The sequence below is a fragment of the Mauremys mutica genome, chromosome 11, assembly GCF_020497125.1.
Source record: "Mauremys mutica isolate MM-2020 ecotype Southern chromosome 11, ASM2049712v1, whole genome shotgun sequence".
In the NCBI taxonomy this organism is placed as follows: domain Eukaryota; kingdom Metazoa; phylum Chordata; order Testudines; family Geoemydidae; genus Mauremys; species Mauremys mutica.
This window is the reverse complement of record NC_059082.1, coordinates 34,335,097-34,358,508: the sequence shown is the minus strand read 5'-3', so window position 1 is coordinate 34,358,508 and position 23,412 is coordinate 34,335,097. Positions and strand designations below refer to the sequence as shown.

The 23,412-nt window shown below is 45.7% G+C and overlaps 1 protein-coding gene across 1 annotated transcript in view; it reads right to left on the bottom strand.

Annotated features, from left to right (window-relative positions):
• Window positions 1-1,363: 1,363 nt before the first annotated feature.
• Window positions 1,364-23,412, bottom strand: part of SH2D7 (SH2 domain containing 7) — a 31,338-nt gene continuing 9,289 nt past the window's right edge. Inside the window, exons 3-8 of the mRNA XM_044979842.1 lie at window positions 20,890-21,083; window positions 17,945-18,034; window positions 15,770-15,935; window positions 4,801-5,019; window positions 2,203-3,201; window positions 1,364-1,476 (exon numbers count right to left, since the gene is read on the bottom strand). Coding sequence (XP_044835777.1) covers window positions 1,426-1,476; window positions 2,203-3,201; window positions 4,801-5,019; window positions 15,770-15,935; window positions 17,945-18,034; window positions 20,890-21,083 — 1,719 coding nt within the window. The 3' untranslated portion in view covers window positions 1,364-1,425. The remainder of the gene's footprint in view (window positions 1,477-2,202; window positions 3,202-4,800; window positions 5,020-15,769; window positions 15,936-17,944; window positions 18,035-20,889; window positions 21,084-23,412) is intronic.

Genomic DNA, 23,412 nt, shown 5'->3' with positions numbered 1-23,412 from the left:
AGTCCTTGCTTCCAAAGAGCTTATAGGCTAAGAATAAGAGTTACAGGTTTCTACAGACAGACAGGGAACATATGTTCATATATGCCAGTAGTTCTTATTACAACAAGGTCTGCAATATTGTTCATAAATTTGTATGTTCAATAAAGTTGTTGTTGCACTGCAGGTCCAGGATTGCTTCCTAGCTGAATAGCTCTAAATTGGTTCCTTAGAAACAGATATAAAAACAGTGCTGTCCCTGTTGCTCTACCCAACCAGGGACACACAAGGCAAGATGATGCACACTTACAGCTAATCCACCCAATCTGTCTCTATCCCCTATTCCAATTTAAAACTGTCTGTGATTGAGGGATTGCTTCCCCACAGGCTTGGGGGAGAATTGGCATGGGGTGGCCAACTTCCACCATGTGCTTCATGCTCCTGGGTTTAGGACTCTAGGCAGAGGTGAAAGGAAGCCGGTACGCCCCGGTATGGCATACTGGTATACTGGCACCATACCGGACTGGCTTCCCCAGGCAGCAATTTAAAGGGCCTGGGGCTCCCGGCAGCGGCTGGAGCCCCAGGCCCTTTAAATTGCTGCCCAAGCCCCACTGTCGGAGCCCTGGGTAGCAGAAGTGGCCAGGACCCCCGGGGCTCCGGCAGTGATTTAAAGGGCCTGGGGCTCTGCTGTGGTAGGGGCGATTGGGAGCCCCTGGCCCTTTAAATCATCGCAGGAGCCCTGCCACTGCTACCCCAGGGCTCCAGCAGCAGGGGTCCGGCGGCAATTTAAAGGCCCCGGGGCGGTAGCGGCAGCCGGAGCCCTGGGCCTTTTAAATCGCTGTTCAAGCCCCATTCCTGGAGCCCTAGGGTAGCAGCAGTAGAGCTCTGGTAGCAATTTAAAGGGACCGGGGGTCCGGCCACCACTACTGCCCCGGGCCCTTTAAATCTCCGCTGGCTCCAGCAGCGGGGCTCAGGAGGCAGTTTAAAGGGCCCGGGGCTCCCAGCCACCACTACCGCAGCTGGAGCCCATGGCCCTTTTAATCTCGAATGAAAGGGCCCAGGGCTCTAAAGGCCCTGCCTCTTCCAGTTGAGGCCCCACCCCCTGCTCAGGACTCTGGAGTACCAGTAAGTCCTTTAAGTTACTTTCACCCCTGACTCTAGGTCAGTGCCTGAATTTGGTCCTAAATTCACATGGCTCAAGTGAAAAGAAAATTGAAGTTGTGCAAATTTCTATGAACTGGGGGCTTTATAACTATCTGACAAACAATAGGTATTATTCATTTTCCAGCATTTCATCTCTCTTTTTGCTTTTATAAATAGTAAAGGCTAAACATGTCCCTGGTTAAACCAACAGGTGTTGGGGAAATTACACAAGGGACGAATTTGTCTCTGCGTGTTTTTCTATGATCTTTAGTCTAGGCTAAATGGAACAAATTTAAAACTCCTCCTTCATGATTTATTCTTCTTGTCAGCAAAAAAAAATCTTCTTCGCTTGTCCATCTGCCAATAAAAAAAAAGGAGAAAGCATGTATTTTAGATAGATGGAAAGAAATAGTTCCCAAGTCTCTGACAGCACAGTTGAATATTCTGTATATTTACAGTCATTAATACTTGAAAACTAGCAAATACACAGATTCCGTGACTGGAACAAACCACCTCCCGATATTAAACTTTTAATTGTACTTTTATGTATTTAACCATAGACTTATGTTAGAGATTAAAAAGTTCTGTTGGGCCCATCTGGTCCATCCAGTCCTGTCTGTTTTATACAGTAGTTATTATACAGTAGTTAATGCATTGGCCACTGTAGTTTTGTATGTCCAAACCAAGGGTCCACCACCTCTCTTGAGAGAATATTCTACACTTAATGCATCTCCCTGCCAAAAAGTTCTGTTTTCAGGATATATGGTGATTTCTTTTCCTTCACCTTGCCCTGTAATAGGAATACTGCCTATAACAGCAAGCTATAATTGCAAGAAATGTTCATTTTTGGTCATTTTTTCCTGGCTTTTTTTTTTCTTTTGACATCTAATCACAAGCTAAAGATGTTTATAACTCTGAGCTTTCTGTCCTGAATGGTATCCTTTAAACAACCCAAATCATGTCCTAAGTGCCTAGAGGTTTAGGACTTTGGAAATTTGCCTGAGGAAAACAGGATCTGAACCTTTTGAATTATTCTGAATGGTACTTAGGTTTTATTTTTAAAGTCTCTTAATGGTACTGTACCTTCTGGTTTGGTTTTGCTTCTGCTCCCTTCACAGGGTCTAGGGAAATTTGCTCATACGTGTTATCAGGAGCAGGAATTTTCTTTGCAGATGAGCCTTTCTGGAAATTTTCAGGAATCTTTTCATATGTATTTTCAGTACAGTTCTCTGTTCTGGAGGATCCTGTGTTCAAAGAAGACACCTCATCATAAGTATCATTGAGTTGTCCTAGAGAAGACTTAGAAAGTCTCTCAGAAGCTTGATCATGGGTAGATGACTTTGGCCGTCCAACAGGAATCTGTTCATAAGTATTGTTCCCATTATCAGAGCCAGAAGCAAAAGGCTTGCAAGCTTTCACCTTCTCAATCTGCCCATATGTGCTATGTATCGGTGAATCATGAAGGATCTTGTTGTTTGGTTTTCTAAGCCCTTCATTGCTTTCGAGGGAGGTTGCATAGGTTGCAAATAGCTGTTCTGAATCTTGGAACTCCACAGAGGTCCTACCTTTAATGGGTAACTTAGGAGACAACTTAGGGGGTGTTGTAGCAGGAGTACTTAATGTCAATTTCTTTGTGTCTGCAGAAGTTGATGGACAAAGGGCTAGGGAATGGACACTTTGACCCCAAGGAAGTGAGGAATGGCTTTTACCTTGCTCGACCATAACTTCAGAATAAACAGTTTCTGGAGGTGATGGCTTTATAAGATCAATTTTTTTGTCATAGAAACGTTCGGCTTGCTTAGCCAAAGCGTACACCGAGCTGATTTTTTTGCTAGGAGAGTAGTTTACTTGGTCTGGTTCTCCTGGTTTTTGCTGGGTGTCACCTTGTGATGAACAGGCTGATTTCTCAGTGAGGATTTTGTCAGTGGCAGAGTGGGTCTCCAAACTAAGGCCTCTGCAATTCAGATGGTGTTTGTTCAGCTCCGCATATACAGTGTTTCCTTGATCGTTTAAATCTAGCTTGAATGTCTCCTGCATAAGCAAGCTGCTCCTATCCGGCAGTGGTGGGGCTATGTCTGGATCCTGATATGATGGAGAGGAAAGAGAGGAACATAATTTTCAGGAGTCAGTAGTGTATATAAAATGCAGTGCATCAACAAAGGTGATGAGATACATTCAGACCCTGGTTACTCCCAGGCAACTTCACAGAAATCAAAGAATCCTTAGGCATTTTAAAAATCCTGTAGCACTTACTACATCCTTACTTATATCCGAGTCCTTCCTCAGAACGCTTATTGAAGCCAGTGGAGAATTTGGCCTGATTCAGAATAAAGACAGTGGTTGAGATTTTCAAAGCAACATAGGGGAATTCAATCATTAATTTTCAAGGAGGATGTATGGTTACATTCTCTGTAGTATTTCTCTGAAAATCTCAACCAGAAACCATTTGGGCCTGTCTCTAGAAGTCAGTTCCTCACCCCTGACAAGCAGCAGCTCTCTACATTTTTTTTTTTTTGTGGAGGGGGAGGTCAGACGTGGGCCTTAGTGCACTGTGGAGAGCCACAGAACCAAATGTTCTACTCTAGGTAAGGGGTCACCAGAGCCACACAGTAGCCATACATCGCCTCCTTGCTCTGTGACTTGATGCCTCTGCTTATGCAGCCCAAGATTGCACTGGCTTTTTTGATGCCAAGTCACATTGCAAATTAATATGTAACCTGTCCACAATCACTGCTAACTCCTTCAGCATCACTACTTTCCTATGACACTTCTGAGAAAAACAGGGGATATGTGTTTATAGCAGTGGTTCCCAAACTTGTTCCACCGCTTGTGCAGGGAAAGCCCCTGGTGGGCCGGGCCAGTTTGTTTACCTGCCCCGTCCGCAGGTTCGGCCGATCGCGGCTCCCACTGGCCGCGGTTCGCTGCTCCAGGTCAATGGGAGCTGCTGGAAGCGGCGTGGGCTGAGGGACATACTGGCCGCTGCTTCCAGCAGCTCCCATTGGCCTGGAGCAGTGAACCATGGCCACTGGGAGCCGCGATCAGCCGAACCTGTGAACGTGGCAAGTAAACAAACCGGCCTGGCCCGCCAGGGGCTTTCCCTGCACAAGTGGTGGAACAAGTTTGGGAACCACTGATTTATAGGATTACATTCATTCCCGGGCGAAAGGCCAGTTCAAGGCCTGTCCACAACTTAAGTCCCACTTAAAGCTCTATTTTGAGTGCCCAGGCCTTATACCTGGACCACTGCATAGAGGTGAATTTCACTCTTCACTAGTGGCCAAAAATATGATCACATTTTGTTTGCCTAGTAAAGTGACCTCTGGCAGAAGCTGAGAATGGATGACAGGGGATGGATCACTTGATAATTACCTGTTCTGTTCATTCCCTTAGAAGCACTGGCAATGGCCACTATTGGAAAACAAGATACTGGCCTAGATGGACCTTTGGTCTGACCCAATATGACCGTTCTTATGTTGACAGACAATAATTCCAAGGGCAATGTTACTGAATCTGTATTTCTGATTCTGAAACATCACCAAATCGGTACGGCACTTCCTGGAACATTGTCACAGCACAGCAGGTCACCCTAGCGACACTAATTAATTCAAGGTACCTGCTGTCTCTGCTTCAGACAAGTCCCCAACAGTGGGACATTACTTTTGCATTCTGCATAAATCCTACCTGGGAGTTAAAGTTCTTTCTTTCTTCTGATAAGTTCTTGTGCTCTCTCTTTGACTTTGGAGGTAGAGAGGTGGCTTCCTTCATTAGCACAGTGGTTTGTGAGCTGCCAGACACTTGCCTTGTCAGCAAGGGATTGACTTCTCCACTGTTTGATTTACTTTCTTTTGAAGAGGTTTGCTGATCCAAAGCGATCTCATCATATAAACTTTTCTCAATTTGCTGTGGGGGAAAAAATAGTAGTTAGTTACTAAAGCCTGGTCTACACTAGGCGTTTAAATCGGTTTTAGGAGCGTAAAACCAATTTAACGCCACAACCGTCCACACTAGGAGGCACCTTATATCGATTTTTATGGCTCTTTAAACCGGTTTCTGTACTCCTCCCTAACGAGAGGAGTAGCGCTAGTATCGGTATTACCATATCGGATTAGGGTTAGTGTGGCCGCTGATCGACGGTATTGGCCTCCGGGCGGTATCCCACAGTGCACCACTGACCACTCTGGACAGCAATCTGAACTCGGATGCAGTGGCCAGATAGACAGGAAAAGCCCCGCGAACTTTTGAATATTTCCTGTTTGCCCAGCATGGAGCTCCGATCAGCACGTGTGGCGATGCAGTTAAAAATCAAAATAAAGAAAGAGCTCCCGCATGGACCATGCGGACGTGATCGCTGTAAGGGCAGGCAAATCTGTTCTATCAGCGCTCCGTTACAGAAGACGAAATTAAAAATCATTTTTTTAAAATCTCCAGACAGACGCCATAGCAGGGGCTCAGCGCACTGCTGCGTGACAAGCGTAACGGAAAGCCAAAGAATCAAATGGACGCTCATGGACTGGAGGACTCAAGCTATCCCACAGTTCCTGCAGTCTCCGAAAAGCATTTGCATTCTTGGCTGAGCTCCAAATGCTTCTAGGGTCAAACACCGTGTCCGCGGTGGGTCAGGGCATAGCTCGGCAATTTACGCACCCCCCCACCCACCCCCAGAAGTGAAAGGGAAAACAATCCTCTCTTGACTCTTTTACATGTCACCCTATCTTTACTAAATGCTGCAGATAGACGCGATGCTGCAGCCGTCAACACTAACATCCTCACTCCCCCCCCCCGCCATGGGTGGCTGATGGTGCAATACGACTGATACCCGTCCTCGTCATCAGTCTATTGGCACATGGGGCAGTGCAAAAGGGCTGGTAACCATGCCGACTAGCATCAGTGAGGTCAATCAAGGGCGCCTGGCCCTAATTTTTCCTTGTAGATGGTGCAGTATGGCTGGTAACCATCCTCATAATAGCAACAGGGGGCTGAGCTCCATCAGCCCCCACCCTTCATGTGTAAAGAAAAGATTCAATTGCCCCTGGACTAGCAGAGGGATGCTGGGCTCCTCTTCTCCACACTCCTTACTGTCCTGTCTGGACTATCATAGCAGCTGGAAGCTGCCTTCCACTCATTTCTCACTAACAAGTCACTGTGTCTTATTCCTGCATTCTTTATTAATTCATCACACAAGTGGGGGTGCAATGCTATGGTAGCCCAGGAAGGCTGGGGGAAGAACGGAATCAACAGGTGGGGTTGTTGCAGGAGCACCCCCTGTGAATAGCATACAGCTCATAATTTCTGTGGGATCTGACACAGAGCAGCTGTGCTCTCTGGCTCTATGATACAGTGGTTCTCTAGTACACTTGCCCATATTCTAGGCAGGACTGATTCTATTTTTAGATACCAAAAAGGAGGGATTGACTCAGGGAGTCATTCCCAATTTTGGCTTTTGCGCCCCTGGCTGATCGGCCAGGGGCACTTATGACAGCAGCAAATGGCACAGTGCAAAAGGACTGGTAACCATGACCATCTTATTATCAATTTATGGTATGGTAGATGGTGCAGTATGGCTAGTAACCATCTCTGCTATCATGCAAAAGCAAAAGCATGCTTCTGTGTAGCGCTGCTGAATCGCCTCTGTGAGCGGCATCTATTACACATACGGTGACAGTCACAAAAGGCAAAACAGGCTCAATGATTGCCATGCTATGGCATCTGCCAGGGCAATCCAGGGAAAAAAGCCGCGAAATGCTTGTCTGCCGTTGCTTTCCCAGAGGAAGGAGTGACTGACGACATTTACCCAGAACCACCCACGACAATGATTTTTGCCCCATCAGGCACTGGGATCTCAACCCGGAAGTTCCAAGGGGCGGGGGAGGCTGCGGGAACTATGGGATAGCTACGGAATAGCTACCCACAGTGCAACGCTCCAGAAATCGACACTAGCCTTGAACCGTGGACGCACACCACCGATTTAATGTGTTTAGTGTGGCCGCGCGCACTCGATTTTATAAAATCTGTTTTACAAAACCGGTTTATGCAAATTCGGAATAGTCCCGTAGTGTAGACGTACCCTAAAACACATCATGAATAACTACTATGGTGGTAAGTGGGATGTTCATGCCTTTCCTGAGAGATCAATAGCATGAACTCTTCACTTTTTAATAATGATATAAATAAGTTCAGTTAGCAACCTTGAATTATTCATTCTGCATAAGGCAATACCTTCTTAAATAACTTCATATAATACTCCACAAGGAGTGTTAGGAACATCAAATTGCTATACCCGAAAAGACCCATGGTCCATCTAGTCTGGTACCCTATTTCTGACAGTAGTTGAGGTGGGATGCTTCAAGAATCAAAGCCTCAGGAATTGTACACACTACCACTTATGTTGGTGCAACATATGTCGCTCAGGGGTGTGAATAAGCCATCCCTCTGTGCAACATAAGTTACATCAACGTAAGCACTGGTGTGGACAGTGCTATGTTGGCAGGAAAGCTTCTCCCACCAACATAGCTACCACCTCTCATGGAGGTGGAGTAGTCATGCCGACAGGAGAGAAGTCTCCCATTGGCACAGAGCGTCTTCACCAGACGTGATGCAGCAGCATAGCTGCATTGGTTCAGCTGCGCTGATGTAGCGCTCCTAGTGTAGACTAGCTTTCAGATGCACCTATTTGCCCCGGGGGATATTTCTTCTTTTTGTTTTGTGCTGTAGAAATAAGATGTGCAGGTAATCTGAAATTACAGCCAAAAAAGGCCAAATTCTGCTCTCAAGTATGGTAGTACAAATCTTTAGCAACTCCCTTGACAACAGTGGAGCTATTTATGATTTACACTGGTGAAAATGAGAGCAGAACTGGGACTAAAGTGTATCTGTTCTCCATGTCTAACTACCTATGGACTTAGATGGGCAAGAGCCTTTGACAGCAGTGAATTACCAGCAACATCCATGGTGAAAAGAGAAGGGAAAAAGTTACACAGGTGTTTTTCATACAATTTTACCACTTTCATTTCAGTTTGACTTGGTTATATGTTTCCTGATGGGCCTCTAATCATTGAGACACTGTGGTGTTCTCTGCACTAAAGCAACAGTGCTTATGTTTTAACATTCTTTTCTTGGAACATTACAGAACTCTAACACAACAGCAACCAAAGCCTGCTGCCTGCAGCTGCCTCAGCTGCCCTCAGCCCCATTTTCCAGTACAGAGGATGACCGTTCAGAACTCTTTAGTCATACTCATGTGCTTACACAATAACAGCTACTTCATATATCCTTCCCTTTATTAGTAAATAAATAAACAAACTTATGTTCTTGCTCCATCAAACTATTCCTCAAAGATTCAGCAATGTTCAGTGAGTCTGTGGGGTTTAACTACTCTACCACTGTGTGTTTTTATGGGAGTTGCATCAGGCCAGTCAGCAGACTATACTGAAGATGTAGCTGCTTCTTGTTGTGGCCTTGGTGTAGCCAACATCATTAGTAAGTGAGCCCAGTGGCTCTGTGCAGACGGATATGGCCCTAGACAAGTATACAGATATTGTGACGGGTGAGTACACAGAAGAATGTGCCTATGAAAACTCAGGCAACTCATTTTTTCAGTGGATCACTGGAAGCAGCAACAGGTGTTTGTGGTTTTGTTTCAGCAAGTGTCCTCTGACTTAATCTAGTATGATCTTGGGGCAAGCAGGTATCTGACCTCAGCCCTGTCTCCCCAGCTGCTATCAGTCCAAATTCTAACAATTTCCTCTGGTTTAAACGTCCTTGGGTATACAGCAGTTTTGGCACAGTGATATTCTTTGTTCTTCCTTTTTATTAACTCTCACATTTGTTTGTGAGTTTCTCTTTGAGCTGTACCCAGATGGGGAAGTTTGTCCTGATCTGACATCCCAGCAGTAATTTAGCATGTAGCATATCACTTTTTAACAGTGTTGCCAAGTAATTTAGCAAAATAATGAGAGAACCTTCCATTGTATGTGTAGTCTTTAACAACTTTGTACAAAATTTAACTCCATATTCTGCCAGTTTATTATGCTGAGGGTATGTAGGACTGCAGGTTATATAATGAAATCCCAAATCTTCTGTGAAGGCCTTAAAATCTATTTAGAAATCCCAAATCTACAAAATAGCTCTAAGCTTTAAGATCATCTGCACTGATGTGGCCTCCTTTAGCTGAGCCACCTCTACATAGCTTGAATATGCATCAATGCCAGTTAAGTATTATCTGTCCTCTAGGATTAAAATATCCACAGTGTCCCAGACTCCAGCTGATGTGCCTATACTTTTTTTTTTAAGGTAGGGATGATCTGTATACTGTATTTGGCACGTGACACAAGCATTTACTATGCGAGTGACAACTATGCTTACTCCTGGCCAATATATTGCTTCTCATGCCCTCCTTTTGCATTTTCCGTTTCTATATGCCCTCATGAATGAGTCTTCACATTTATTTTGAATACAAGTTGAATCACAAAACCCTTTCCTAGAAGGAGAACACCATCTGGCATAGAGAGAGAATGCCTGCAATATATACAGTGCTTGGCCATGAACAATTTTTTCCCTCTGGAATGTTCAGCATGAAGCATGGACTGTAGTGTCTCATCCTGTGCTGTAACACCTTGTAACTTTTCCCATGTGTGACACAGCACCTGAGTATTTTCCGATGTTGATGTCAATGTCCGATTTACTTGCTTGATTCTGATCTCAGTGGATCTCATGTCAGGTGATCAACAAACTGTCAGCTACAATTAAACAACTTGCTAAATAAATTCAGCAGTGTAGTCATATTTTTGAAGCTTTGGTAGCAGGCTTGAAATTCTGGGTAGGGCTTCCCACAGATCCTTCTTTGAGATAGTTAATGGGGATTTGTGATCAGTTTCTGACAAATGGTATTTCGTAGACATAACTCTGAAAATCTTTGCGCCCTAACGCAAGTCTCAGAGTTTCCTGTATTCTGCTGCATGATAACCTCACATATGGTTTCTTGACTCTCCCCCTTCCTTAAAACGTATGCAATTCACTGATCAGTGTGTTACATGTTCTTCTCTGTGCCTGATCCACTGTGGATGTGAATCCTTTGCAGCCTCCAGGTACACAGCCTGGTCCTTAGGCTCAAGCTGTCGAAACTCATGCTTACAACTCTGAAGATCCCTGGCATCGACCAAGATGGAGCCCATTGTACCTGCATGCATCTGCAAGTTTGCCAGTTCTGCTGCTTTGCAGAGCTGTATGGCTTTTTCTACAGTTAGCTTATAATCTCTGATCAAATTTACTCCTGGGGGAATTCTGCGGGAAGCTGCACAGGGGGATGATCATGGGCACAGTTTTTGGGTGGGGGGTTGCCTCGAAACAGCGGCAAGGCATTTGGGGCACACGGTGTTATATGCCACTGCCCCCACACATTTCTGTAAGCATAGAGCTGCCCAGTTGAAGGAGGCTGTGTCTGGGCTCCACTAACTCAGCAGCTGAAAATGTCACCTCCTGGGTCCTAGTGCCAGTAGTGCTTCCCTTCCTGTTTTCTGTGTGCAACAGTGAGTGCCTGTGGTGGGGCTGGGTAAGGGGAGGTGGGGAAATGAGGGAAGGGGGGGAAGGAGAAGAGGCAGTGGGGAAGGAAGGGGGATGGAATAGGGCAGGGAGAGGGGAATGTGGGAGTGAGGCATAGGTGCTGGAAATAGGGGTGCTGCTGCACCCCCTGGCTTGAAGTGATTTCCATTATACACAAAGTTTGCACTTTGGTTCAGTGGCTCTCAGCACCCCACTATACAAATTGTTCCAGCACCCTTGGAGTGAGGGGAGGAGGATAGGGCATGGGCATGAGATGGGGAAGAAAAGGTGTTAGGGGAATTGCGGAGGGGGGGGAGTGGGAGCCAGGCATGAGGCATCCCCTTGGCAGCATCTGGGCTCCCACATTAAGCAGACGCATCAAACCCTCACCCTGACAAGCCCTACCCCCACATCTCGATTTCCCCAATGAGCCCCCCACACCCAGACCCCCACCCCACTGAGCCCCAGTCAGCTGCACCTGGACCCCCGCCCCATCAAGACCTACTCCCCCAGCACCTAGACCCCCCACTGAGCTCTCCACACCCAGCCCCCCCTGCAAAGCCCTATCTCCCCACACCCAGACCCCTCCCCCACTGAGCCCCAACCACCTTCACCTGGATCCCCTCCAGAGTCCCATTGCCCCTGCACTCAGAATCCCCTAACAAGCGCCGGTGCATCCAGATCTCCCACTGAGCCATCCACAACCAGATTGCCCCACACAGAAACCTCTCACCCCACAGCTGGATCCCCCACACTAAGCCCTCCACACTTGGATCCTGGTGTGCCTGACACAGGGGGCAGGACCCCAGGATGTTTCTGGGGCAGGCCCAGCCCTTGCACTGTGTCAGGGTCAGGTGCAGCCTCACTGACGAGTCCCTGTACTAGGGGAGGTGGGAGCTTCAGGGTGATCTCCCACCTCAATGCAGCCAGTGGCCTGTGCTCCCCACTGCCATGCTGGAGCCACATTTATTTATTGACAAATAAAATGTGCAGAATTTTAAAATATCGTGTGCACAATTTTTATTTTTGGTTCAGAATTTTTGGCACAGAATTCCCTCAGTAGTAGCTCATGCACCTTCGCATTGCTGCAACTTACCACCCACTCTGTCTTAAATCTAAACCTCTTAAGGGGCCAAAATTGCAGGCCTGATCCTAGAACTTCAAGTCTGTAGTGTACTTTCATATGGAAGGAAATATTTCATTTTTTCTAGGTACACAATAAACTTCAAACTATACTGCTAAAATCCTATCAAAATCACGCTGTCAGTACTGTCCAGGGGCCAGAGTTGGAAGCTGTTAAGAATACCTAGGACCTCTGCACCAGCAATGCCTAATAAGGCAATTTTCCTGACACCACCCATTCTGTCTGCATCCACTGCAATCATACATAATGGGCACAGCTGACTCTTAGCCTGGTCACTAAGCAAACTCAGGTCTACTGGTGGCTTCAAGCCATTCATTTTTACTGGCTGGGTGTGTGAAGTCCTGGCATCTGAAGTCACTGTGAAAATTCTTCCTGATGGGTCTCAAATCCATCCACTCCTGGTAATATGACATGTTCTTTGTATTTTAATTTATTTTATTTTCATGTTACATAATTCTAACACAACAAAAACCAGAGCCTGGTGCAGGCTGAAGCGTGCAGCTCCCTGATCTAATCTGAGCTGTCCAGCCATACCCCCGTCCTTATACAACAACTGCTCCTTGCAGATATTGTGTCCAATGCATTCTTTCACATATTTTAAGTTCTATCTACTTGTCTAATTTGGCATCAATACCCAAGGCAGCTTACCAGGGTTGAGAACAAATTTTTTGCTTCCTGCACATAGGTGGGAAGACATGGGGGCAACAAGAGAGAACGTGGGTTGGGGGGAAATCAAATCAGTATCTTAGGGCTAGTCTACACTTACCGTCCGGGTCGACGCGGTGAGTTCGACTTCTCGGAGTTCGAACTATCGCGTCTGATCTAGACGCGATAGTTCGAACTCCGGAAGCGCCGCGGTCGACTCCGGTACTCCACCACTGCAAACGGTGGTGGCGGAGTCGACCTTGGAGCCGCGGAGTTCGACCCCGCCGCGTCTGGACGGGTGAGTAGTTCGAATTAGGGTACTTCAAATTCAGCTATGCTATTCACGTAGCTGAATTTGCGTACCCTAATTCGAACCCCCTTTTTAGTGTAGACCAGGCCTTAGATGTCTGTATACTAATCTGAGAAGTATGGGGAATAAGCAGGAAGAACTAGAAATGCTAGTTAATAAACTACTATTATTACAATTATGACATAACTGGCATCACAGAGACTTGGGGAGACAATGCACATGACTGGAATATTGGTATAGAAGGGTACAGCTTGCTCAGAAAGGACAGGCAGGGAAAAAAGGGAGGAGGTGTTGCCTCATATATCAAAAATGTGTACACACTTAGAGTGAGGTTGAGATGGAAATAGGAGACAGACTTGTTGAAAGTCTCTGGGTACGGATTAAAGGGGTAAAAAATAGGTTGATGTCATGGTAGGGGTCTACTACAGCTCACCTAACGAGGAAGAAGAAGTGAGTGTTTTTTTAAACAACTAACAAAATCATCCAAAGCACAGGATTTGGTGTTGATGGTGGATTTCAACTACCCAGACATCTGTTGGGAAAATAACACAGCAGGGCACAGATTATCCAACAAGTTCTTGGAATGTATTGGAGACAATTTTTTATTTCAGAAGGTGGAGAAAGCTACTAGTGGAGAGGTTGTTCTAGATTTGATTTTTATAAATAAGGAGGAACTGGTTGAGAATTTGAAAGTGGAAGGCAGCTTGGGTGAAAGTGATCATGAAATGATAAGAGTTCATGATTCTAAGGAATGGTAGGAGGGAAAACAGCACAATAAAGATAATGGATTTCAAGAAAGCAAACTTTAGCAAACTCAGGGAGTTGATCCCATGGGAAGCCAGTCTAAGGAGAAAAACAGTTCATGAGAGTTGGCAGTTTTTCAGAGTTTCATTATTAAGGGCACAAGAGCAAACTATTCCACTGCGAAGGAAAGATAGGAAGTATGGCAAGAGACTACGCTGTCCTAACCAGGAGATCTTCAATGATCTGAAACTCAAAAAAGAGACCTACAAAAAGTGGAAACTAAGTCAAATTGCAAAGGATGAATATAAACAAATAATACAAGTATGTAGGGAGAAAATTAGAAAGGCCAAGGCACAAAATGAGATTAAACTAGCTAGAGACATAAAGGATAACAAGAAAACATTCTACAAATACATTAGGAGCAAGAGGAAGACCAAGAATAGCATAGGCCCATTACTCAGTGAGGGAGGAAAAGCAATAGCAGAAAATGTTGAAATGGCAAAAGTGCTAAATGACTTTTTCTGTTTGTTTTCACCAAAAAGGTTAGTAGCAATTGGATGTCTAACATAATAAATGCCAGTGAAAATGAGATGGGAACAGAGGGTAAATTAGGGAAAGAACAAGTTTAAAATTACTTAGACAAATTAGATGTCTTCAAGTCATGAGGGCCTGATGAAATACATCATAGGATACTTGAGCTGACAAAGGAGATATCTGAGCCATTAGTGATTATCTTTGAAAACTCATGGAAGATGGGAGAGATTCCAGAAGCCTGGAAGAGGGCAAATATAGTGCCAATCTATATAAAGGGGAATAAGGACAACCCGGGGAATTACAGACCAGTTCAGCTTAACTTCAGTACCCAGAAAGATAATGCAGCAAATAGTTAAGCAATCAATTTGCAAACATCTAGAAGATAATAAGGTGATAAATAACAGTCAGCTTGGATTCGCCAAGAACAAATCATATCAAACCAACCTAGTAGCTTTCTTTGACAAGGTAACAAGCCTTGTGGATGGGGGGAAGCGCTAGATGCAGTATATCTTAACTTTAGTAGGACTTTTGATACTGTCTCGCATGACCGTCTCCATAAACAAATTAGGGAAATACAATCTAGATTGAGCTACTATAAGATGGATGTATAATTGGTTGGAAAACCATTCCCAGACAGTAGTTATCAGTGGTCACAATCAAGCTGGAAGGACATATCAAGTGGGGTCCCACAGGGATCAGGTCTGGTTTTGTTCAATATCTTAATCAATAATTTAGATAATGGCCTAAAGAATAGACTTATAAAATTTGCAGACGATACCAAGCTGGGAGGGTTTGCAAGTGCTTTGGAGGATAGGATTAAAATTCAGCATGATCTGGACAAACTGGAGAAATGGTCTGAAGTAAATAGGATGAAATTCAATAAGGACAAATGCAAAGTACTCCAATTAGGAAGGAAAAATCAGTTGCATACATACAAAATGGGAAATGACTGCCTCAGATGGAGTACTGCAAAAGGGGATCTGGGGTCATAGTGGATCACAAGCTAAATTTGAGTCAACAGTGTGACGCTGTTGCAAAAAAAAGCAAAGATGATTCTGGGATGTATTAGCAGGAGTGTTGTAAGCAAGCCATAAGAAGTAAAATTCTTCCGCTCTACGCCACACTGATTTGGCCTCAACTGGAGCATTGTGTCCAGTTCTGGATGCCACATTTCAGGAAAGATGTGGACAAATTGGAGAAAGTCCAGAAAAAAGCAACAAAAATGATTAAAGGTCTAGAAACATGACCTGTGAGGAAAGATTAAAAAATTGGGTTTGTTTAGTCTGGAGAAGAGAAGACTGAGGGAGGACATGGCAACAGTTTTCAAGTACATAAAAGGTTCTACAGAAGGAGGAGGGAGAAAAATTATTCTCAGTAACCTCTGAGGCTAGGACAAGAAGCAATGGGCTTAAATTGCAGCAAGGGCAGTTTAGGTGGGACATTTAGGAAAAACTTCCTAATTGTCAGAGTAGTTGAGCACTGGAATAACTTGCCTAAGGAGGTTGTAGACTCTCTGTCATTGGAGATTTTTAAGAGCTGGTTAGACAAACACCTGTCAGGGATAGTCTAGACAATACTTAGTCCTGCCTTGAGTGCAGGGGACTGGACTAGAAGACCTCTCGAGGTCCCTTCCAGTCCTATGATTCTCTGATTTTTAGCCTCAGCCAAAGGCAATAGTTACTATGTTTGATTTCATTTCATCAGGAACTAAGTGAATTCTGAAGAGTTGAACATACCTGAGTGCAAACTGTTGTAAGATTTTCTCCAAAAGGCTCGATTTCTGAAGTCTGGTAATAGCCTATCAGCTGTGCAAGGCTTTCATGGGTACAGGTATCCCCTGATACTACATAATGTCCGTTCCGTAGGTGATTAATGACGAAATGCCGACATCGATCTTTTCCTCTGCAATTGAAATACATAGTTTAGACTTAAATAGCAAGCACAACACACAGGCTGAGAAAACTGTTCTGTTTTTGCACTCATGGTTCAGGTTTGCAAAACCAAAACCTATGGGTGTTTGGAACCAGCTTCCATTTTATTTGAAACACTAAAAAGGAAGAAATTTTGAATGAAAGGGTCTGATTTGGCCTATTGTTGCATGGACAGGTTTAATTCTGGAATGTCCTAACTTTTGGATGTTTGACTTTCACCCTTAATATTCTTTTAGTGTAGTTTTTAAATGTAATCTCCTACATTAAAAAAACCTGAAAAAATTGAAATTCCATCATGTGGAACCATATTGACTTCAAATTGGGTCCTCAGCAAGATTGTAACTGGTAGCATTAGTAGGCTGTTATCCTCCATGTGGACCAGCCACTAGTAAGGAATGAGAAACATACTCTGGCAGTGGATTTCACAGATACTTGCTGACCGTGGAGGAATGGTGAGATCCAGGAATAAATGGGCTCCATTCCAGGGCCTGGAGGGGAATGTGCTGTAGTGGACAGACCTTCTGTCCCAGTGCCCCCAGCCTGTTTCTGTTCCCCTTTGCTCCTATCCACCCCTAATCCCAGCTCCTGCTCTGTCCCCCTCTGGTCCGATCCACCACACCCAGTCCTGACTCCTGCCCTCCTTCCCCCTCTGCTCCTATCCATCATGCCCAATCTTGGTTCCTGCCTTCCTTCTCCTCCTCTACTCCTATCCAGCCCTACGGCTCCTGCCCACCTCCCGCTCTGCTCCTATCCAACCCAGTACAGTCAGGCCATTTCTCCTTCTCACTGCCTGGGCATCACTTTGGGAAGCATTGTGGGCCCAGGAGAGGCAGTCTCCCTGCTCTCAGTTCTGGTGCCTGGGGCCACTGTGGCTGTAGGCATGCAAGAGTGACTGTTGCAGGGAAAGACCAACTCAGACCCTGAAGCCCTGGGATGAAACATGCTCAGTGCAGACAGAATTTTTGAAGAATTTAGTGGTCATGTGCAAATTGAGATTTTTCAAAGGCTTTTTACATGGTGAAAACGTGGTTGTTTTTTTCCACAGGAGCAGCTAATGACAGATTTCTGGCACCATCTCACACATCACCTCTGAATTTGATCCCATGAACTTGACTGAAAATCTATTGCATCAGCAGCAAACCTAGGAAAAAAACATCACCAGTGACCAGCTATTGAGCTAAGTACTAACACCTTTTGATAAACAGCAGTATGAGGTTTAACACCAACCTGTTAGGTGAAAAGCAGCGTGAATTCATGGTGTGTCTAATGAGGAAGAGGAGGTGTTGTCTGAGTTCTGAGGTACAGTGTCAGTGTGAGAAAAGGAGAGGAGAAACTCCCATGACGTGCTGGTTGAAGCGTAAAACAGTTTTGCATTTGACCACAAAAGTCATGCTGCTGCTGCTGCTGCACACACAATATCTAACAACTGTGAAAGGCCAGCAGAAGTGTTTTGCATGTGCCTCTACCCATGTCCTATACTGATCAGATTGCAGATCCTCTCTGATAATTGGGTTTCATGATCCCTTCTTCACTAGAATGATCAATTTAAAATAGGCCTTGCTTTTTTAGTCCTATATAGGGCCCAGTCTTGAAATCCCTACTTATTTAATGGGGTGAGAACTCCAGGACTGGGATCTTAGTGAATAAAAGACTCCAAAAGATAAAATCATTACCATAGGCTTTGGTAATATATTTCTTCTTGGTTTCTCAATAGCTGTAAATATGACATTTTGTGCCATTGTGTAGATTACTGACCTCTTTATTCTTTTGGGATATTTAGCTAGGGGAGAAAGTGTAAGAGAGATTCTCATTCCTCATGCCTCAAGGCATAAACTAATCACCTGAGCAGGACAGGAAGCAAACTCAAAGATGTAAAGGGTGCATGAATCAAAGTACGTAAAAAGAAGAGCAAATTACAAATGGTGACATTTCCCAACCAAATGGCAGCAGCTTTCTGTTCCATGTAAAGTTCTGTCTTACCTATATGACAGAATGTAACCAATTGTTTTGTCACTTAATCTGATAAGAAAACAGCCAACATCTTTGTCTTTAAGCAGCTCTTCACTCTGCCTGTAGAAAGAGAGTGAATTACAATGAATTTCAAGTTTGAGTGGTAGCCGTGTTACTCTGTATCAGCAAAAACAACGAGGAGTCCTTGTGGCACCTTAGAGACTAACAACTTTATTTGGATGTAAGCTTTTGTGGGCTAAAACCCACTTCATCAGATGAATGGAGTGAAAAATACAGTAAGCAGAATATATATTATAGCACATGAAAAGATGGGAGTTGCCTGACCAAGTGGGGGGGAGGGTCAGTGCTAACGATCCAATTCAATTAAGGTGGAGGTGGCCTGCTATGGGCCACATGGCCCCCCAGTACAGGGCCGCCCGGGGGGGGGCAAGAGGGGCAATTTGCCCCAGGCCCCAGGCCCCACAGGGGCCCCCATGAGAGTTTTTTGGGGCCCCTGGAGTGGGGTCCTTCACTCGCTCCGGGGGGCCCGGAAAACTCTTGTGGGGCCAGGCCCAGGAGCTTCTTCCGCTCCCGGTCTTCACCGGCGGGGGGTCCTTCCGCTCCGGGGCGGAAGGACCCCCCACTGACAAATTACCGCTGAAGCGGGACCCGCCGCCGAAGTTCAGCTCGGTCTTCGGTGGTAATTCGGCGGCGGGGGGCCCTTCCGTTCTGGGACCCGCCGCCGAAGTGCCCCGAAGACCCGCGGCGGGAGCCCCCCGCTGCCGAATTACCGCCGAAGACCGGGCTGCACTTCGGCGGCGGGTCCTGCTTCGGCGGTAATTCGGCGGCGGTGGGGGGGGGCCCACCACGGGTCTTCGGGACACTTCGGCGGCGGGTCCCGGAACGGAAGGGCCCCCTGCTGCCGAAGACCCCAGGCCCCCGGAACCCCCAGTATGCCAACATTTTTATGGCTGACTTATAACAATGCTTCCTCGTCCCCTAGTGCCCCTATGCTACGTGCACTACATTGATGACATCTTCATTATCTGGACCCATGGGAGGGAGACCCTTGAGGAATTCCACCAGGATTTCAACAATTTACACCCCATCATCAACCTCAGCTTGGACCAGTCCACACAAGAGATCCGCTTCCTGGACACCACAGTGCAAATAAGCAATGGTCACATAAACACCACCCTATACCAGAAACCTACTGACCATTATACTTACCTACATGCCTCCAGCTTTCATCCAGACCACATCACACAATCCATTGTCTACAGCTCTAAGATACAACCGCATTTGCTCCAATCCCTCAGACAGAGACAAACACCTACAGGATCTCTATCAAGCATTCTTAAAACTACAGTACCCACCTGGTGAAGTGAAGAAACAGATTGACAGAGCCAGAAGAGTACCCAGAAGTCACCTACTACAGGACAGGCCCAACAAAGAAAGTAACACTAGCCATCACCTACAGCCTGCAACTAAAACATCTCCAGCGCATCATCAAGGATCTACAACCTATCCTGAAGGACATTCCCTTACTTTCACTAACCTTGGGAGACAGGCCAGTCCTCGCTTACAGACAGCCCCCCAACCTGAAGCAAATACTCACCAGCAACTACACACCACACAACAAAAACACTGACCCAGGAACCAATCCCTGCAACAAACCCCATTGCCAACTCTGTCCTCATATCTATTCAGGGGACACCATCACAGGACTTAACCACATCAGCCACACCATCAAGGGCTCATTCACCTGCACATCTACCAATATGATATATGCCATCATGTGCCAGCAATGTCTTTCTGCCATGTACATTGGCCAAATTGGACAGTCTCTGCGCAAAAGAATAAATGGACACAAATCAGACATCAAGAATTGTAACATTCAAAAACCAGTAGGAGAACACTTCAATCTCCCTGAACACTTCACTCCACTCAATAACAGACTTGAAAGTGGCAATTCTTCAACAAAAAAACCTTCAAAAACGGACTCCAATGAGAAACTGCAGAACTGGAATTAATTTGCAAACTGGACATCATCAAATTAGGCTTGAATAAAGACTGGGAGTGGATGGGGCACTACAAAAAGTAATTTTCCCTCTGCTGATACTCACATCTTGTTGTCAACTGTTGAGAATAGGCCACTTCCACCTTAATTGAATTGGTTCATTAGCACTGATCCCCCACTTGGTAAGGCAACTCCCATCTTTTCATGTGCTATAATATATATTCTGCTTGCTGTATTTTTCACTCCATGCATTTGATGAAGTGGGGTTTAGCCCATGGAAGCTTATGCCCAAATAAATTTGTTAGTCTCTAAGGTGCCACATGGACTCCTCATTTTTTTTTTTAATGAATTCAAGTTAGTATCCAGGTCTATCAAAGTAGTACACTAAAATTCCTAGTGACTCCTACAGACACAAAATGCACTGTATTGCCATACTAAGACACTTTAACAAGTCAATGGACGTTACAGTTATTTCCAGACAGAAAAGCACTTCTCACACCACCACCACCAAACAAAAACATTCATTTTTAAAGTTTATGGTCAGAAAAATTAGGATGGATTAAAATTATGTCAATTATCATAGATCATCATAATCAATTTCTAAAACTGACACCTGGATGACTAAAGAATGTACAATGCATTACAAGCTGATGCAAAACTGCATTCAGGCATTCTCACCTCTCCAGAACACATGCCAAACACCAACATGTAGGTGATGAAATAGTGACATCATTTAAAACCTGCTTTCTCTGCATATGAATGCCATCCTGTTAAACACTTCTCACTAGAAGAGCAATGACTTTAAAGTAAGCAGAGGTTGGTGGGTTGTTGGTTTTTTGCAAAGTAAGCTGAAACCTAGTCTGAAATATGAGAGGATTTGTGAAGACAGAGGCACTTGACAAGCATATTTATTTAATCTACTTTATGCTATACTGTAAGGTATAGACTGTCTTACTTTCTTGTAATGAATCCATAGAACCACTCAGGTAAAATACCATTCTGTAATATAAGAGGAACCTGCGTCTCCATAAACCACTTCAATGCTAGTTCTTTTAGCATCTCAAAGGACTGGTTTTCGGTTGCTGGGTTAGTTTCCCTTCCTAAGAGTAATTGCTGCTGTTTATTCTCCATGCTGTCTTGAGGTTGAATCTGAAGCATTTGAAGGGAGAAAAAAGAGAGCAATGCTACTTGTAAACCTCCACTGCTGTCTTTATTATGGGGAATATGAGATCTCATTTGCTTATTGTACTCTTCCCTGTGGCTCATTAATCAGATGATAACATATGCTCAATGCTGTCATTGTTATCTGGCTGTCATTGGCTATCTGGTGCTTTTCTCTTGTGCAAGGACTTTAAGGCAAAATCTTCCTCTCTGATCCATAGGCTAGAATTTGATCCCAATATTCAATATTTCTCTGTATACTGGAACAAAACTGATATCAGTGCAAGCTTTGGGTATGTAACAGGGAGCAGCAAATTATTATTTGTATTGCAGTAGCACCAATCTAGATATACCACAGGTCTGACAGGAAAATTTTTCCCTTACACGTTTACAAAAAAGTGTTTTGTCTTTGAGTGGATTAAGTAAACCATGTTCAATATAGGAACGTCTAAACCATAGTCACTGAAGATCCTATGTTATTACAATTTCAGCCATATTGTAAAGGAATGTAAACATCTAAATGGCTCCAAACAATTTTTAAAAACTCTTTTATGTAATATGTACAGTAAAGAAGATCTAGCTGAAAGCATGATCCAGATTAACATAGATATTAACTCTGTTAGATGGAGACCTATATAGTGACACATAGATATACTGATGGGCTTAAAAACAGCAATAAGAAAAAAATACACAGGAAACCAGTCCACACTGGTTGAATGCTGCAAGAATGCTAGTTTAAATTCTAAACATTTCTACCACATGCGTACATTATCTCTTTATTATTTGCTCTTTACAAATATATTTTTGTTATACAAATGTGTGGGGAGTTGCTGTTCTCTACACAAATACCCATATTCATTACATTGTATCTACTCACCTCTTTTATAAAAGTGGGTTGGTGTATAGATTTGGGCAGTCAATTCTTTTTTGTCAAGCTCCAGATTTCTTGGTCAAGGTCTGGACTCCAGAGAAACATTTTTCACACCACAAGTGCCCCTGTTTAATGAACACATATGATGCTGTGTAATATACCCAGGTAGTCAATAGGTGGACCGTGGGTCAAATCCAAACTGCCAGAGGCTTTTGACCGGACCATGAAACTTTGGGGGGCTGTGGGCAGTTAGTGCAGGGGGGGCTAGTGTGGGTAAAGGAGTGACTGGCTGCATGCTGGCAGGCTTAGGGGAGATGGTGCCTGGGCTGACGTGTAACTCAGGGTGCAGGTGCCCCTCCCGCTGCACTCCCTAAATGGAGCCCTACCCCTGCAGGGCTGACAGCAGGAGCCCTGGCAAATGCTCCGGGCTGACTCGTAACTCAGGGAGTGCAGGTATTCCCCCACCATCTCTAAATAGAGCCCCACCAGGTGCGCCGGGAGCACTGGAGCTTGGGGCTTCATTCCCACAGGAGGCGCTGGGCTCCAGGCTTCAGCTGAAGCTCCCAGCTGAAGCCCCAAACTCCAGCGCGCCTGGGAAGGGCTGAAGCCCCGAGCCCTAGCATTCCAGGTGAGGCTGAAGCCCGGAGTCCCAACACAAGTCCCAGTGGGGCTGAAGCCCTGCGTCCCGCAGGCCTTCTGTGGGGCTGAAGCCCTGGGCTCTGGCATGAGTTCTGGCGGGGCTGAAGCCCCGGGCTCTGGCATGAGTTCTGGCGGGGCTGAAACCCCGGGCTCTGGCATGAGTTCTGGCGGGGCTGAAGCCCCGGGCTCTGGCATGAGTTCTGGCGGGGCTGAAGCCCCGGGCTCTGGCATGAGTTCTGGCGGGGCTGAAGCCCCGGGCTCTGGCATGAGTTCTGGCGGGGCTGCGGGGCTGAAGCCCCAGGCTCTGGCATGAGTTCTGGCGGGGCTGAAACCCCGGGCTCTGGCATGAGTTCTGGCGGGGCTGAAGCCCCAGGCTCTGGCATGAGTTCTGGCGGGGCTGAAGCCCCAGGCTCTGGCATGAGTTCTGGCGGGGCTGAAGCCCTGGGCTCTGGCATGAGTTCTGGCGGGGCTGAAGCCCTGGGCTCTGGCATGAGTTCTGGCGGGGCTGAAGCCCCGGGCTCTGGCATGAGTTCTGGCGGGGCTGAAGCCCCGGGCTCTGGCATGAGTTCTGGCGGGGCTGAAGCCCTGGGCTCTGGCATGAGTTCTGGCGGGGCTGAAGCCCCAGGCTCTGGCATGAGTTCTGGCGGGGCTGAAACCCCGGGCTCTGGCATGAGTTCTGGCGGGGCTGAAGCCCTGGGCTCTGGCATGATTTCTGGCGGGGCTGAAGCCCTGGGCTCTGGCATGAGTTCTGGCGGGGCTGAAGCCCTGGGCTCTGGCATGAGTTCTGGCGGGGCTGAAGCCCCGGGC